This window comes from Bos indicus x Bos taurus, chromosome 8, assembly GCF_003369695.1.
Source record: "Bos indicus x Bos taurus breed Angus x Brahman F1 hybrid chromosome 8, Bos_hybrid_MaternalHap_v2.0, whole genome shotgun sequence".
Lineage (NCBI taxonomy): Eukaryota > Metazoa > Chordata > Mammalia > Artiodactyla > Bovidae > Bos > Bos indicus x Bos taurus.
In genome coordinates, this window is record NC_040083.1 from 11474036 (window position 1) to 11491083 (window position 17048).

Consider the following 17048-nt stretch of genomic DNA (forward strand, 5'->3'; position numbering starts at 1 on the left):
TGAAAATATTGTTCAAGTTATCTCCTGTTAGCTTTGAAGTCCTTACATCTATAGTTTTTGTGCCTTTGTTTCATTCATTGCCTCTCAATTGAGAAAAGTCTTTCTCATCCAGACATCTGACACATATAAAGTTACATTTTCTTCTAAATGTTTGATGATTTAATTTTAAAAATATTAATGCTTTCAATCATAGGTACTGTTTTTTCTACCAAAGAATTGATTTTCCCAGCATTGTATGCAGAACAGTTCTTTCCTTTTAACTAAGGTTCTATCTAAAGTTGGAAATAATTTTACTTAGTTATATTTCTAGGTGAAGGTATCAGCCTTCTAGCAGTACCTGGCTGCCCTCCCTGTATTCATATCCTTGTTGTGTAATCTTGCAGTTACTGGAGTGTATGCCTCCACCCCTGACTTTGGGCTCGACCTCGGGCCTTGCTATAATTAATGTCATTGTGAACAGAAGTGATCAGACGTCAGTCCCTCATCAAGGCTTCGACAGATACTGCAGGTTCCCGCTTGCTCTCTCAAGCCTCTGTGATTCCCAGACAGCTGCTTTCTCCTTTAGCCTGGGCTCCCAAAGCAGCCCACAGAGAATGGGGCAGGCCCAGCTGCCCTGCAGGTGTGCAGTGTAAGCAGTCAACCCAGTCAAGGCTGGGTGAGGCACAGTTGCCCAACCGCACTCAGCTGAGGTTAGCGGACCTCCCAACTAATTGGTAGATGTTTAAGAGATACATTTTTATCATCTACCGACACTGAGATTTTACTGGTAGGTTATTGGTAGGGTTATGGCAGGAAGAGAGAAGCAGGTATCCCGAACAGTAGAAGGAACAGCGGAAAAGAAAGGTACGGACATTATGGACACTTGTGTGGAGAGGCAGAGATGGCTAGATATAAAATAATTACTTGGAATTAAAAGAAGAATAAGGATCCAGTGGTTAGAAAAAGCAAAACAAAACACCAAAACTCTTTTAAGGTCACACACATACTTGTACTAACAAGCTCCCCTGGCAGAAATCTGTTTGTGATTTTCACCCAAACTTCAAGCTTAAACACAGCCTGCTCCCCCGAAGGAAGTAAATAGAAAGAAAAAAGAGATTAATGTCCCCATCACTTAAAAAAAAAAAAAAAAACTTCAAGGGAAAATATATAGTAAGTTTGAGTTTTTCTGAATATATCTTTTAAAGATTTTTCTTCTTTTATTTAACGATACACACATACACAAGACTTATACTCCAAGATTTTGCACAAAGCAGAAAACCCAAATATTAATCCTGGTCTCTCACCTTCTGTTGAAATCAACCTGGATGGAATGATCAATGACAAGATCAGCAGGACAGATGGGGTTTATTTTCTCTGGATTGCCTCCTAACTTTTTCACAGCATCACGCATGGCAGCAAAGTCAACCACAGCTGGCACACCCCTAAGAAATGGGAGAATTAAGCAGAAGACAAATCTGTTAAACAAGTGTTATGCGGGTTTTTTCCAGCTTTTGTTTCTACTGAAAATATTGGCAAGAGGGCTGTCTCACCAGTGGAGCAAATGATAGATGTCAGAAAAGTGAAAGCTGCTAAATATATTTCCTTGAGTGGAAATCACATCAGTAATGAGCATCATGGCTGAGTGGTACCTCTATATGCAATTTTATTCCTGCATTAAAGTTCACAACCAATGTGGTTTAGGCAGAGAAACTGTCAGAAAGCTGGCACTTAATAACTTGGGAACTTTTTCTGTTATTACTGTTCCCTACTCACATGGTGGGCTAGAAAGTCCTGGGCAAGACAGAGATCACACCCTTCAACTTCAAATTTAAAGGAATGGATGTAACTCAGAAAAGCGGCTGTGAATCAAGTTTATATTAAATGCATCCTTCCTTTTTATTATATTAGAGACTAAAATATGAGTAATCATCCTCTAAAAAAATGAAATTTGGTCGCCAGAAGGAATAAAATAACATTGTTTAAAAAAATGAAAAGGTAGTCTGTGAAGGGGTGAAGGGCTTCCCTGGTGGCCCACTGATTGAGAACCCACCTGCCAATGCAGGGGACACGGCTTCAATCCCTGATCCGGGAAGATCCCATATGTCCCAAGGCAACTCAGCCTGTGTGCCACAACTACTGAGCCTGTGCTCTAGAGCCCAGGAGCCGCAGCTCCTGGAGCCCATGTACTGAGAGCCTGTGCTCTACAACAAGAGAGGCCGCCGCAATGAGAGGCCAGCATACCACGACTATAGAGTATTCCCTGCTCACTGCAGCTAAAAGCCCGAGGGCAGCAATAAAGACCCAGTGCAGCCAAAAATGAACAAATAAATAGATAGATTTTTTTTTTTTTTAAGTGGGGCTGTGATGGGAAGCGGTTCTTGGGACTAGCAGGGTGTGAGCAGAGACTTAACAGCAACACATAAGGCCTTGCAAACTACTTCTCCCCTCCGGTGATACATATCAACATTCCAAGGATGTCTGTTTAAAACCTGGCTCCCTGGGTGACAGGATGTGGGGGAGAAAAGATTCTAAGACAGTTCCACTTCATGCTGTCTCTTTCACCTTTTTTGCTAGTACACTGAGGACTAGGATCTTCAAGACTAAGGACAATGATCTCCGCCACTGAAAAGGTGGATGAGTATCATCCCTGAGATTATCTCTTGCCATCTGGGATGACCGCCCTCTTTTGCTTTCAAGTGTCTCTGAATATTGAGTGAAAAATCACACAATCACTGTGTTGTTTTTTTGTTTTTGCCTTTAAAAAGCCTTCTCTACAGGCCGACAAGGGAGGGAGAGAAACAGAGAGTAAGGTGACACGAGGCTCACGTAAAGTCCTGTAGGATGACTCGGGCAGGCTTAAAGGGCACTTCTATGTTCTTATGCTGCATGACCTTCCAATTCAGGATATTTTCAACATCATTTTTTTTCACCAAAAATTGATCACAGTTCCGAATGGCTGCCTCCAGGAGAACTCTGATAGAAAATGGTAAGGATCCTAGGAATAAAAGGAGAAAGCATAACAAAACAAACAAAAATCCATGAGACATCTTATTATCAGAGCTCTTTAAAGCCAATCTCCATCCAAACTTGATACAAGGCAACATCCCCGGTAGTCTTTCAACAAGGAAAGAGAGTAAATTTAAACTGATTTCAACAATTTGAAATATAAGAATATTGAATGGGCTTGAGACATTCAGTTATTAGAAAATACCTGCAGCCTAGGCAAAAGTAAAATATTACAGTTAATTCTTTCATAGCCAGTGGCTGCCTAGCCTTGGAATCCAGTAACAGAGCTTCCCTTAAGTTATCATGAAGGAAATCAGTCTAGATTATTTAATTTGCTGTATTACTGTTAGTGAGTAAAATACACATACACACATACAGAGTAGTATTTGTTATGAAACCTCAGTGTGTAAAAAATGAGAAAATAACCCCTTTACGATGATTAAAATAAGACCAAAGAATAGTCATATATACCTTTCAAAGGAAATAAACACCTAAACTCCATGGAGTATGGTCATTGGTAACCATGTTTTTTAGAATAAGACAATGGTAATTTTTAAGAAAATTTATTTTGCTTATAAAAGAAGTGGTTCAACTTGATACATAAGAATTATTCACTAGTATTATCCAGAGAAGGAAAGAGCACAAAGGCAGAAAAGCATAGGAGTTGGGACAAAACAGGCTTGTGTTTTCATCCTCTTCTGCTCTTTTTGTTGCTGTTCAGTTGCCAAGTTGTGTCTCACGCTGCACACCATGAACTGTAGCACGTCAGGCTTCCCTGTCCGTCACTATCTCCCTGAGTTTGCGCAAACTCATGTCCACTGAGTCAGTGATGCCATCCAACCACCTTATCCTGTGTCGTTCCCTTCTACTCTTGCCCTCAGTCTTTCCCAGCATCAGGGTCTTTTCCAGTGAATCAGGTGGGCATCAGGTGGGCAAGGAATTGGAGCTTCAGCTTCAGCATCGGTCCTTCCATTGGATATTCAGGGTAGATTTCCTTTAGGTTTGACTGGTTTGATCCAGTGGATGTCGGCAATTTGATCTCTGGTACCCCTGCCTTTTCCAAATCCAGCTTGTACATCTGGAAGATATACTTACTGCTAAAGCCTAGCTTGAAGGATTTTGAGCATTACCTTGCTAGCATGTGAAACGAGTACAATTGTGTGGCAGTCTGAACATTCCTTTGCATTACCCTTTGGGATTGGAATGAGAACTGATCTTTTCCAGTCCTGTGGCCATTGCTGAGTTTTCCAGATTTGCTGGCATATTGAGTGCAGCACTTTCACAGCATCATCTTTTAGGATTTGAAATAGCTCAGCTGGAATTCTATCACCTCCACTAGCTTTGTTTGTAGGAATGCTTCCTAAGGCCCACTTGACTTCACACTCCAGGAAATCTGGCTCTAGGTGAGTGATCACACCATCGTGGTTATCTGGGTCATTAAGAACTTTTTCTGTACAGTTCTGTGTATTCTTGACACCTCTTTTTAATCTCTTCTGCTTCTGTTCGGTCCTTGCTGTTTCTGTCCTTTATTGTGCCCATCTGTGCATTAAATGTTCCCTTGGAATCTCTATTTTCTTGAAGAGATCTCTAGTCTTTCCCATTCTGTTGTTTTTTCTCTATTTATTTGCATTGTTCACTTAAGGCTTTCTTATCTCTCTTTGCTTTTCTCTGGAACTCTGCATTCAGTTTGGTGTATCTTTCCCTGCCTTTTGCTTCTCTTCTTTTCTCAGCTGTTTGTAAGTCCTCCTCAGACAACCATTTTGCCTTCCGGCATTTCTTCTTCTTGGGGATGGATTTGGTCACCACCTCCTGGACAGTGTTATAAACCTCCGTCCATAGTTCTCCAGGCACTCTGTCTACCAGATCTAATCCCTTGAATCTATTTCTCACTTCCACTGTATAATCATAAGGGATTTGATTTAGGTCATACCTGAATGGTCTAGTGGTTTTCCCCACTTTCTTCAATTTAAGTCTGAATTTGGCTATAAGGAGTTCATGATCTGAGCCACAGTTAGCTCCAGGTCTTGTTTTTGTGGACTGTATACAGCTTCTCCATCTTTGGCTACAAAGAATATAATCAATCTGATTTTGGTGTTGACCATCTGGTGATGTCCATATGTAGAGTTGTCTCTTGTGTTGTTGGAAAAGGATGTTTGCTCTGACCAGTATGTTCTCTTGGCGAAACTTTTGTTAGCCTTTGCCCTGCTTCATTTTGTACTCCAAGACCAAACATGCCTGTTACTCCAGGTATCTCTTGACTTCCTACTTTTGCATTCCAGTCCCCTATAATGAAAAGGACATTTTTTGTTGTTGTTGTTAGTTCTTGAAGGTCTTGTAGGTCTTCATAGAATTGTTGAACTTTAGCTTCTTTGGCATTAGTGGTTGGGGCATAGGCTTGAATTACTGTGATGTTCAGTGGTTTGCCTTAGAAACGAACAGAGATCATTCTCCCATTTTTGAGACTGCACCCAAGTACTGCATTTCAGACTCTCTTGTTGACTGTGAGGGCTACTCCATTTTCTTCTAAGGGATTCATGTCCACAGTAGTCAATATAATAATCATCGTTATTAACGTCTCCCATTCCCATTTTAGTTCAGTGATTCCTAAAATGCCAATGTTCACTCTTGCCACTTTCTGTTTGACCACATCCAGTGTACCTTGATTCATGGACCTAACATTCCAGGTTCCTATTCAACACTGTTCTTTACAGCATCCGACTTTACTTTCACCACCAGACACAGCACAATTGGGTGTCCTTTCCACTTTGGCTCAGCCTCTTCATTCTTTCTGAAGCTGTTTCTCTGCTCTTCCCCAGTAGCATACTGGACACCTACAGACTTGGGAGGCTCATCTTTCAGTGTCATATCTTTTTGCCTTTTCCTACTGTTCATGGGGTTCTCAAGGCAAGAATATTGGAGTGGTTTGCCATTCCCGTCTCCAGTGGCCCACGTCTTGTCAGGCCCTGACTAGCAGGCACGTGCCCTTCCACTGTTCCACGTAGCTGGAGGACATGCCCAGTGCCCTGGCTGTCCCACTGCTGGTTCTCGTTGAGTGTGTAAACCTTCACTGGTTGCTGGGCGTGTTGGCCAACATTCCACCCGGGGGCCTGGGCAAAGGCCCTGCTGGAGCTGTTGGCTGGAGCTGACTGATGTTGGAGGAAACCCAGGAGCGCAGGGCTCCCCAGCCTCTCTGCTGCCACTGCTCGTCCTAGGGCCAATCCGCCACCCAGCGGCCTGACTGTTGCCGCTGGCTGCCTCCTTACCTACATAGCTGTTATTTAACCATGTCATCGACTCTCTCTGGGCCTCAGCTTCCTCAGGACTTTTTAATGTTTTTGAATATAGCCTGACAGGCTTGTTATTCAGATTAAATAATATACATGTACAAACACTCTCTATACCAAGTGTTACATAAATGTTATATGTATATAATCATTATCTACTTGAAAATGAGCAATGTAAGAAGGGTGTGTGTGTGTGTTTCTGTGGTTAATCCAAGACCATTCAGCCATTCTCTGCTACTCCCTCTTCCAACTCTCCTAAAGGCTGATTTATTAGGTAGTTTAGTTATTATGCAACTGATATGCCGATTGCTATCAGAGCATTTATATCAAAGAGCCATGTACCTACCATATCTGGAATCCTCCAATTTATTCAAATTGAAGAACTTCTTTCCTGGTTGTGCAGGATCCAAAGGCTCAACAAGGTGTGCAAATGGGTTGCTCATGATTCCTGATGACCAGGTGTCCCTGAAAAGGACAGAGAACATTTAATTTCTCCTCTCAAAGCTGGATCTTATTTATTCCAATGAGTATTTGCCCTCTTTAACAATTATGATACACAATGACTTCAAGAAATCACTTATTATCTTTTCAGAGTGGTGGGAAGGTGGGACACGAATATCAGAATGATATTCTTAGCAAAGAAAATGACCTCTGTGAAGCTCCTGTGAAAGCTAGCATTTACCTCTCAAGAGTGTACAATTCCAAACTTCTTTTGTCTTATATCTACAACTTTCCAACATGATTGCACTGATAAGACATGAGGCAGAAGGGAAATGAAGGGTGTCACACGGGAAATTGCCAACACATGAACATCTGAGCTGGATTCATGCTTTGCTTGACAGGAGGTAAGAGGTAGGAGCAGGTGACATTGTAAAACTACATAAAACCTGAACTCTGGGAGAGCAGGCTTGAAAACAGCTGGTTTCTTCTGTAACTGCCTCTGCAGCATTTTAAATAAACTTGTTAGTTAGAAGTCTTGTGGACTCACTTTTACATAATGGTAGCAAGAGTGTGTTCACATCAAGGAACCTTTAAGGTACCTGGTGGATGTATAAAAGGCCAGACTCCCAAGTAAGTCTGGAGAGGACCCTTTACCCCAGCTCTGGGCAGAACTTCTCCTGTATCTTTTTATAAATTGTAAGCGGTGAACAAAAAAGATCTGGCCTGAACCATACAGATAAACAGTGATTCAAATAACTATACGACTTAGAGCAAAACACTCCAGCGTAGGAGCTGGAAGACTTGCTTTCTAGATCTACCGCTTTGGCGAAAATCCTTACCAGTCCACTCTTCAGTCTTAATTACTATATAAGAATAGTAAAATTTCCTTACTTAATCCAAGGTTTTATGAATAAATATGAACTTTTGTCCAACCTATTTTGGGGATGACTGATATGAAATGATCAACATATTACTATAAAATGAAAAAAATGAAAAGATATGTATCTCGACAAACCCATCATAAATTGGAAATACCATAAGCTGAAATGCATTTAATGTACTACGCTACTGAACCTCACAGTTTAGCCAAGCCTACCGCGGATATTCTCAGGACTCTTTAACGCTAGCTTACAGTTGGATAAGATAACCCAACACAGAGTTGAATATCTCACGTAATGTATTGACTACTGTACTGAAAATGGAAAACAGAGTGGCTGTTTGAGTACAGAACGGCTGTGAGGTTGTTCATCCCGGTGATGGCGTGACTGACTGGGAGCTGCGGCTACAGCTACTCGCGATCACAGCAGAGTACAGTACTGCGTAGCACCAGCCCAGGCAAGGATCAAAACTCAAAACTCAAAGTGTGTTTCTACTGAGTGCCTATCGCTTTTGCACCAAAGTGGTAAAAAAAAAAAAAAAAAAAAATTGTAAGCTGAACCATTGTAAACCGAGGACAGTTTGTAGAGAAAACAACTGTTTGTGAGGATGAACAGTGACAGTGGCCCTTGTCTCCAGAGACAGGCCCATGTTTTCATCAAGACACAAAACAGACTGGTTCCTTTAGGGAATGAGTGAGTTAAAGTTGCTCAGTTGTGTCCAACTCTTTGCGACCCCATGGACTGTAGCCTGCCAGGCTTTTCTGTCCACAGGATTCTCCAGACAAGAATACTGGAGTGGGTTGCCATTCCCTTCTCCAGGGGATCTTCCCAACCCAGGGATCAAACCTGGGACTCCTACACTGCACGCAGATTCTTTACTGTCTGAGCCAAGAGGGAAGCCCCTTAAGAGGGACAGAGGCCTCAAAGTCAGGACTGGGAAGATGACTCACATTCATCGAATATCCTTTGGTATTGTTTGCATTTTAAACTGAGGACAAATAAAGTTGTTTGAAAATGAGTTGAAACTTGAGAGCGAGAATGTGTTCATTCACTCTGTCTGAAGTCCAGTGCTGGGCTGTTCTGATGACAGGCAGCTGAGTGAGGAGTAGCCCTGCCTTCCTGGAGTTCCCCGTGCAGGAGGGCCAGGATGGTCTGGGCACCTGTAATGGAGGGAGAATGCAGTGGAAAGGCATGTGTGTGTGAGAGAGAGTGTGTGAGTGTGTGTGTCTGTGTAGAGGTGGAGTGGGTGGGGTGGGGGCGGGGAAACGGATCTGATCAGCACCTTGTTGCCAGGAGTGGCTTCTTTCCCCTGGACACACATTTTTTTTTTTTTTAATCTTTATTGAATTTGTTATAGTATTGCTTCTGTTGTGTATGTCCTGGTTTTTGGGCCTCAAGGCATGTGGGATCTTCGCTCCCCAACCAGGGATCGAACCGGTACTCCCTGCATTGGATGGCAAAGTCTTAACCAGTGGGCCGCCGCCGTGGAAGTCCCATCCCACGTGGTTTTTGCTGGAGCTGCAATTTGGTGGGGGAGACTAAAGGCCAAGGGACTGCCTTCTCTAGGAATTCTGGAGCTGAAACTAAAGAAAGGCCAGCAGGGGACGCTGGGGCATGCTGCAGCTCTATTTACAAAAGCACGCATCCCAGGTCATCTGCAGGAGAATTACCTGGGGATCGTTCTTGTTAAAAATAGACTCCTGAGTCCCAACCCCGCTCCCCAAGCTGCTGAATCAGAAGGGACTGGGGAAGCAGCAGGACCCAATAATCTCCCAGGTGTCTCTAGAAGGTGCCCAGTCTGAGAATCATTGCTGGACGGTGTGGAGGGTCAGGTGAGGAACGCCCACTTAGTTCAGAAGGCGGTGAGGTACCATGGAAGGGAGATGTGTAAGATGGTGAGGGAATGAAACCAAAACACCACCCCAGTTCAGGAAGGGGCTCTGAACAAGGGAAGCAGGCAGCGCCCGGCCAGGCAGCTCAGGCATTGCTTGCCCAGCCAAGGGAGCAGCACCCACTTGGCTCCAGCCACAGGCTGCATGCAGGAATGCCAGCCCAGTGTGGACGGTGTTCAAGCGAGGCTGGCAATCTGGATTTCCACCCAAACTCTCTTGATTTACAAATGTTGGTAACTAAATTTTCCTAAACGACTGAGTGGGCCTGCACCATAATGATCAAACCAAACACGCTCATGGGCGAGCCCTGCCCTGCGTTCTCACTCAGCCTGGCAGATGTTCTGGAGGAATGGTAAGAAACTAAAGAGAAAACTTGGGCCAGGAAACTCTGGAAGTGGTGGGGACCTTTTGCTGAACCAGGCATGGTGGGCAGGTCATACCTTCAAAAATTCTTAAGTAACATTGAATCATTCCTGTTTCTCTGTCAAGCCCTAAAGGGGGTCAGTTTGCCAAAATGTGATGGGCAAACCAGTTGCTAAATTGTACCCATATTTGCCATGATGCGGTGAGGACTCAACATGTCAGTTCGCTTCCCTGAAGCCTACAAATGTGGGCTTCCCAGGTGGCGCTAGCCGTAAAGAACTTACTTGCCAATGCACAAGGCATGAGACGCAAGTTTGATCCCTGGATCAGGAAGATGCCCTGGAGGAGGGCATGGCAACGCACTCCAGTATTCTTGCTTGGAGAATCTCATGGACAGAGGAGCCTGGCAGGCTACAGTCCATGGGGTTGCAAGGAATCAGACATGACCGAAGTGACTCAACACAGCTTACAGATGCCCCCAGCAGAGCTCTGGAAGTCTTACATGATTCTTGCCGTTCCTACCATCCTACAATGCCAGCTGGTATTTCAGGATGCATATATGTCTCCCTGGTGGCTCAGATGGTAAAGAATCTGCCCACAGTGCGGGAGACCTGGGTTTGATCCCTGGGTTGGGAAGATCCCTTGGAGAAGGAAATGGAAACCCACTACAGTATTCTTGCCAGGATAATCCCGTGAACAGAGGAGCCTGGTGGGCCACAGTCCATGGGGTTGCAAAGAGTCAGACATGACTGAGCGGCTTTCACTCATTCAGTCACATGTGGTGACCAGTGTGGCTCTTATAGAAAATATGTTGTGTAACGCACTCTCCATCTGCCTCCTTTTTTCTTAAAAACTACATAATTATCTAGTTTCAGTACATAAATGAAGGAAATCTTGCTTGCAGAAGTTAGGAGACAGACGAACCAATTACTAATTACTAAGTATCAGGATGTACCATTGACTTCATACCATCTTCTATAACCCTGGCCACAACTCTGTAAATTTCAGCCTATCATTACTCTCATTTTACAGCAGAGAATAGTGCAGCTCTGAGACATGGATAGCTCGCCGCAGGGCAAACATCCAGTTAGAGGCAGAGCTAGGCTTTGATCTCTGGCTTTCTCTACCAGCTCCTTGGGGCCACCTCTCTAGGTGTGGCAACTCCTCATCTGAAGGAGGTGCTGGCTGGAGGCCACCAAGCAATCCCTAGTGTTGATAAAAAGCCAAGAGACTTGCGGGCCTGCAAAATTCTCCTATAAGCCTCAGTTTTGAATACTTGAGTTGCCTTTCCTTCTTTCTAGGGCTCAGCCAGCACAGTGGCCTGGGCTGGGCATTGACTGCCACATGTCCCTTGCCACTCTGAGCCCCAGGTCAGTGGAAAGCAAGAGCAGCTGTGTTTTTGCAACCCCAAACTGGTTTTGCTTGGAAGTTGGGCAATGTCTACTCCCCGCCCCCCTCCCCCAACCCCTGCTTTAAACCTGGAGGGTTCTGGAAATCAGAGCCACTCCACAGTTTCACTCACTTTATCATTTGTATTTCATATGACATTATAGGAGTTCCCAGTGCTTCAGGAACCCCAAGAGGGAGCCAAAGTGACCACAGTCCAAGCAGGGTGTGAGGAGAAGGATCTCTGCCTTGGGGACAAGCCAGACCAGAGTAGAATCTAGGTATCAGGGATATATGTAGGTCTGCCTGACCTTCTCCAGAACCCTCAAACCCCATCCCCAAGCCTCGAGTATTATTACTGCAGGATCTGCAGGCCCTAAATTATCCCGAGATCTGTGATTTTGCTAGAAACCCCACCAAATGGCCAGGGAATCCTGTCTACTTCCACATTCAGAGAAACCACAGACCCCATGGTTTCAATTCCTTTCCTATCTGCTCTGCATTGTTCCCTTTCTTCTGTTTTATCTAACCCCCATTCAATACTAATAAAAGAGAGGAATGAACAAACAGGATTGTTTTGGAGAGAGTGGAGTGTTATCCTAGGTTTCTTCTTTTATGGAAAGAGGAAAGGTTACTGTATACATGGAAATATGTTCGGGTTGCTGCCTCTTCTGTTCCACAGAATAAGGTGGTACTGCATGGAGGCAAAGGATAAAAAGAGGAAAAGAAAAGCAGAAAAGAGATTTTTTTTAAAAAGAAAGGAAAGCAGGGGAAATGTTATATTTAAGCAGCGAGTGTGCAGCTCATTCAGCACTTGTCCTTCCTGAATACTTGTGTTGAGGCCAGAACTGCTGACCTTTGCCTCTGAATCAATTGGGACCCAGGGACAGTTCTTGAACAAAAGGAATCCAAGAAGAGACCTTTGTACTATCCCTGAAACCCTTTACTACATCTGTGCAGATTTTGAAAGAAAAGATAATTGTTTGGTAGAGAAATGGGTGTTTCTCAAAGCTAACCCATCCTGAAATACCAGCTGGGTCACTTGGCATGATCCTTACAGGTACATTCTGTGCACGGAGGAGTGGGAGTGGGGTAGGGAGTGCTGGACACCAGAATTTTAAAGTAAATCACTAAAAATACTAAACAGTAGGCATGGGTGGGCAGATCTGAGACATTTACCAAGTGAACTGTGCTCCTTGTAAAAAGCTCAGTGCAGGGATCCTTTCCAGCTGCAGACAGTGTTGCTGCCAACTGATCTTTGGCCTTAGTTTAGGACATGGGCGGGAGACTTGGAGAGGCACCTTCACTCTGTGCACTTGCCACATGGCATTAACCCATCGCCACACCCTGTGTGCTTGTGCTCCGGCGCTCAGTCACGTCCGACCCTTTTGCAACCCCATAGACTGTAGCCCACCAGGCTCCTCTGTCCATGGGAATTCTCCAGGCAAGAATAGTGGAGTGGGTTGCCATGCCCTCCTCCAGGGGATCTTCCCAACCCAGGGATTGAACCCAGGTCTCCCGCATGGCAGGCAGATTCTTTTACCATCTGAGCCATCAGGGAAACCCACCACTCCCTAGGTGAGTAGATGCTGAGGATGTAATGAGATAAATCAGGGAATGTTGAGCCTTCCTTGAAAGAACCTTAGATATCACTAACATTCCCCCAATGAGGAAATAGAGGCCCTAAAAAGAAGGTGATAGCCTGGGGGTCACAGGATTGTAAGTGGCAGAACGAGGAAGAAAATATATCTGATTTTCCTTCCAATTAAAAGTACATTTCCTTGGCAGGGGGTGGAAAAAAAACTTAAAATCCTCCATAAATAGAGTTTAAAAAGTACTACTTAGACATATTACAGTCTTCTGGCACTTTCATGAGTTAGCTTTATAATCATTCACTGAACCTTCTATGATTCAAAATTCCAGAGAACTGACTGACAGCTAAACTTTGGGAAAACAACTTGTGGTTAAGTTTTTAACCATCTGGATGTTCTGGATGACTAGTTTATTCCAAGAGAGGCAGACGAGTAAGGGCAAATCAATCCTATAGATGTAAATATCAGACTCACATACTATTGTGTAAGTAAATAAATAAAAAAAAGAAAGATATAAAGTTAAGGTATACAGATAGTTAACAGGCACATGAAAAGATGTTCAACAGGGCTTCTCATCAGAAAAACGCAACCCAAGACCACAACGTCAGTGGCTTTGCAAATCAAAACCAGTCTCACACTGATAAAAGTGGATATCATGAAAAGAAGACATACAGATGGCCAGCAAACACATGAAAAGATGCGCAACATCACTCATTATCAGAGAAATGCAAATCAAAACCACAATGACGTATCATCTCACGCCGGTCAGAAAGGCTGCTATCCAAAAGTCTACAAGCAATAAATGCTGGAGAGGGTGTGGAGAAAAGGGAACCCTCTTACAGTGTTGGTGGGAATGCAAACTAGTACAGCCACTGTGGAGAACAGTGTGGAAATTCCTTAAAAAACTGGAAATAGAACTGCCTTATGATCCAGCAATCCCACTGCTGGGCATACACACTGAGGAAACCAGAATTGAAAGAGACACGTGTACCCCAGTGTTCATCGCAGCACTGTTTATAATAGTCAGGGCATGGAAGCAACCTAGACGTCCATCAGCAGACGAATGGATGAGAAAGCGGTGGTACATACACACAATGGAGTATTACTCAGCCATTAAAAAGAACACATTTGAGTCAGTTCTAATGAGGTGGATGAAACTGGAGCCTATTATACAGAGTGAAGTAAGCCAGAAAGAAAAATACCAATATAGTATACTAAAGCATACATATGGAATTTAGAAAGATGGTAATGACAACCCTGTATGCGAGACAGGCAAGAGACACAGATGTAAAGAACAGTCTTTTGGACTCTGTGAGAGAGGGAGGGTGGGATGATTTGAGAGAATAGCATTGAAACATGTATATTACCATATGTGAAACAGATCGCCAGTCCAGGTCCGGTACATGAGACAGGGTGCTCAGGGCTGGTGCACTGGGATGACCCTGAGGGATGGGATAGGGAGGGAGGTGGGAGTGGGGTTCAGGATGGGGGACACATGTACATCCGTGGCTGATTCATGTCAATGTATGGCAAAAACCACCACAATATTGTAAAGTAATTAGCCTCCAATTAAAATAAATAAATTAAAATTAAAAAAATACATATAGCATTAAAAAAAAAGACACAATCTCATAATCTTTCAAGACAGATGAATTAATAATATAACTATTTTTCATGAGAAAAAAGAAAAAAGACCACAAATAACAAGTGGTGGCCAGGATGTGGGGAAAAGGGAACCGTCACATGCTGTTGGTAGGAATGTCGATGGATACAGCCACTGTGGAAAGCAGTATGGAGGCTCTCAAAAAAAACGAAAACCAGAACTACAATACGATCCAGCAACTCCACTGCTGGGTATATACCCAAAGGAAACGCAAACACTAATTTGAAAAGATACATGCACCCCAACGTTCAAAGCAGCACTCTTTACAATAACTAAGATTTGGGAGCAACCTAAGTATCCGTCAACAGATGAATGGATAAAGAAAGAAGATGTGAGACATATATACACACATATATAATATATATGTGTAATGGAATACTACTCAACATGAAAAAGAATGAAATTTTGCCATTTGTGCAAACTAGACTTGATGGAAATAAGTCAGACAAATACTATATATTATCACTTACACGTGGAATCGAAAGAATAAAACAAACGAACGTAACAAAACAGAAATAGCACAAAACAGACACAGAGATCAGCAGGGAGGAACAGAGGGCTCAGAAATAAACTCACACGCTGATGGTCAGTTAAGGAGGCAAGAATATACAATGCAGAAAAGACACTCTCTTCAGTAAGTGGTTCTGGGAAAAGTGGATGGCTACGTGGAAAAGAGTTAACATTAGGACATTTTCTAATACTATACACAAAATAAACTCAAAGTAGATTAGAAGCCTAAACGTAAGACCAGAAACCATAAAACTCCTTGAAGAAAACATCGGTGGAACACTCTCTGACTTAAGCCACAGCAATATATTTTTGGACCTGCTCCTAAAGCAAAGGAAACAAAAGCAAAAATAAAAATAAATCACAGGATGTAATTAAATATATAGCTTTTGCACAGCAAAGGAAACCACTGGCAAAATGAAGACAACCTATGGAATGATAGAAAATATTTGCAAATAATATGACCAATAAAGGGTTAGTTAAAATTCAAAATACATAAACAGCTCATACAATTCAATATCAAAAAAAACAAAAAACAAAAAAAACCCACCCAAACAACTCAATTAAAAAATAAGACCTAGAATAACCTATGTGAAATCTTAAAAATTAAACAAATTAGTGAATATTTAAAAAAAACCAAACTCACAGACATAAACAAGCCAGTGGTTAACAGTGGGGAAGAGAGACGGTAAGGAGAGCGAGACGGGGGAGAGGACTTTGAGGAATAAACTACTATGTATAAGATACGCTACAAAGTGGGGAAGAGAGACGGTGAGGAGAGCGAGACGGGGGAGAGGACTTTGAGGTATAAACTGCTATGTATAAGATACGCTACAAAGATGTACTGTACAGCACAGGGACTATAGTCAGCATTTTATAATAACCATAAGGGGAGTATAACCTTTAGAAATTGTGAATCACTATGTTATACACCTGAAACTTAGAAAAAGATCAGAAAAATATTGGTACAGTAAAATAAAATTTTAAAAACAGATATTCATTGTGGAAAGATTAGAATATGCAAGTGAACAAAAAGAAGAAAATAAGTCATCTGTAACACCATGGTGTGGAGTTTCATTTACCATGAATTTTAAATGTATTTGGATTTAAAAAAAAGTGGATTAGACCTCACATTGTTTTGTAAACTGCTTTCCCCCTACTCATCAGTAGACCACAAACATCTTCATGGGGCCATCACGTGATTTTTTTTATATGGTATTTTATATCACTTTTAACTACACCATAAAAATCTCTCCTTCAGACATATAATAATTTATTTAAATTTCTTATTGTTAAAATATGTAGGTGGTGTCCAAGCATTAACATTCAAACATTGCTTGCAATCTTTGTATACACTTCTTTAGATAGGTCCTTAATCCAGTTCCTCAAAATAAACCCTGAGCTTTCAGTTCCTAGAAGTAGGACATCTGGGTGGAAGGATCCGATCGCTCCATTTGGATGCACATCACCAGGCCGCCAGGGAAAGGCTGTACCAATTTTATGACCCTTCTCTGAAGCAGAGAGTAAAAACAGAAGTGCCTAAACCAGGGAACATAATTTGTCTTTATCTTTTCCAAATTGAGAGATTAAAAAGTTAATCTTAGGCATTTGTCTAATGGCTAGTAAAGGTGAGTACTTTTCCATCCTTCTGTTAGACATCTGAATTTCTTCTGTTAGCTCCCTGTCTGCCAGAAAGGTCAAACTGAGTGACGCTGAGATGGCTTCTGGTGACCAAATGTTCTCATATCCGAAGGGATGTTGCTGAGTTATTCCTGTGGATGAGACTCAGCTCTGTAATTCGGGAGAGGCAAGGACTGCCCTTGGCCTCTACCTGATCTTGAGACCTGCAGTCTACAAGATTCCCCTTTACAAGAAGGGAGCCCTGACAATCTGATGCACAACTTGACCCCATGCTCACGTGCACTGTGAACCTTGCTGTTTAGAGCCGCGCAAGTGACCAATTCCTGACATCATGGGCAAAATCTTTACTGGGATCAGTGAACTCTCTACCTGTAACCCAGACCATTTCCAAGCCCAGGCAGCAGTCTTGCTAATGG

At 42.8% G+C, this 17048-nt stretch overlaps 1 protein-coding gene across 3 annotated transcripts in view; it reads right to left on the bottom strand.

The window, feature by feature from the left end:
• ACO1 (aconitase 1) overlaps positions 1-17048 on the bottom strand; it is a 63039-nt gene that overhangs the window by 31381 nt on the left and 14610 nt on the right. For 2 of the 3 annotated variants that reach the window (XM_027549066.1, XM_027549064.1), the window contains exons 2-4: positions 6616-6734; positions 2806-2974; positions 1284-1421 (exon numbers count right to left, since the gene is read on the bottom strand). In XM_027549066.1, the coding sequence (XP_027404867.1) occupies positions 1284-1421; positions 2806-2974; positions 6616-6712 (404 nt within the window). In that variant the 5' untranslated portion in view covers positions 6713-6734. Of the gene's footprint in view, positions 1-1283; positions 1422-2805; positions 2975-6615; positions 6735-8538; positions 8558-17048 lie in introns of those variants that run through there. The other variant, XM_027549065.1, reaches the window with a different exon arrangement.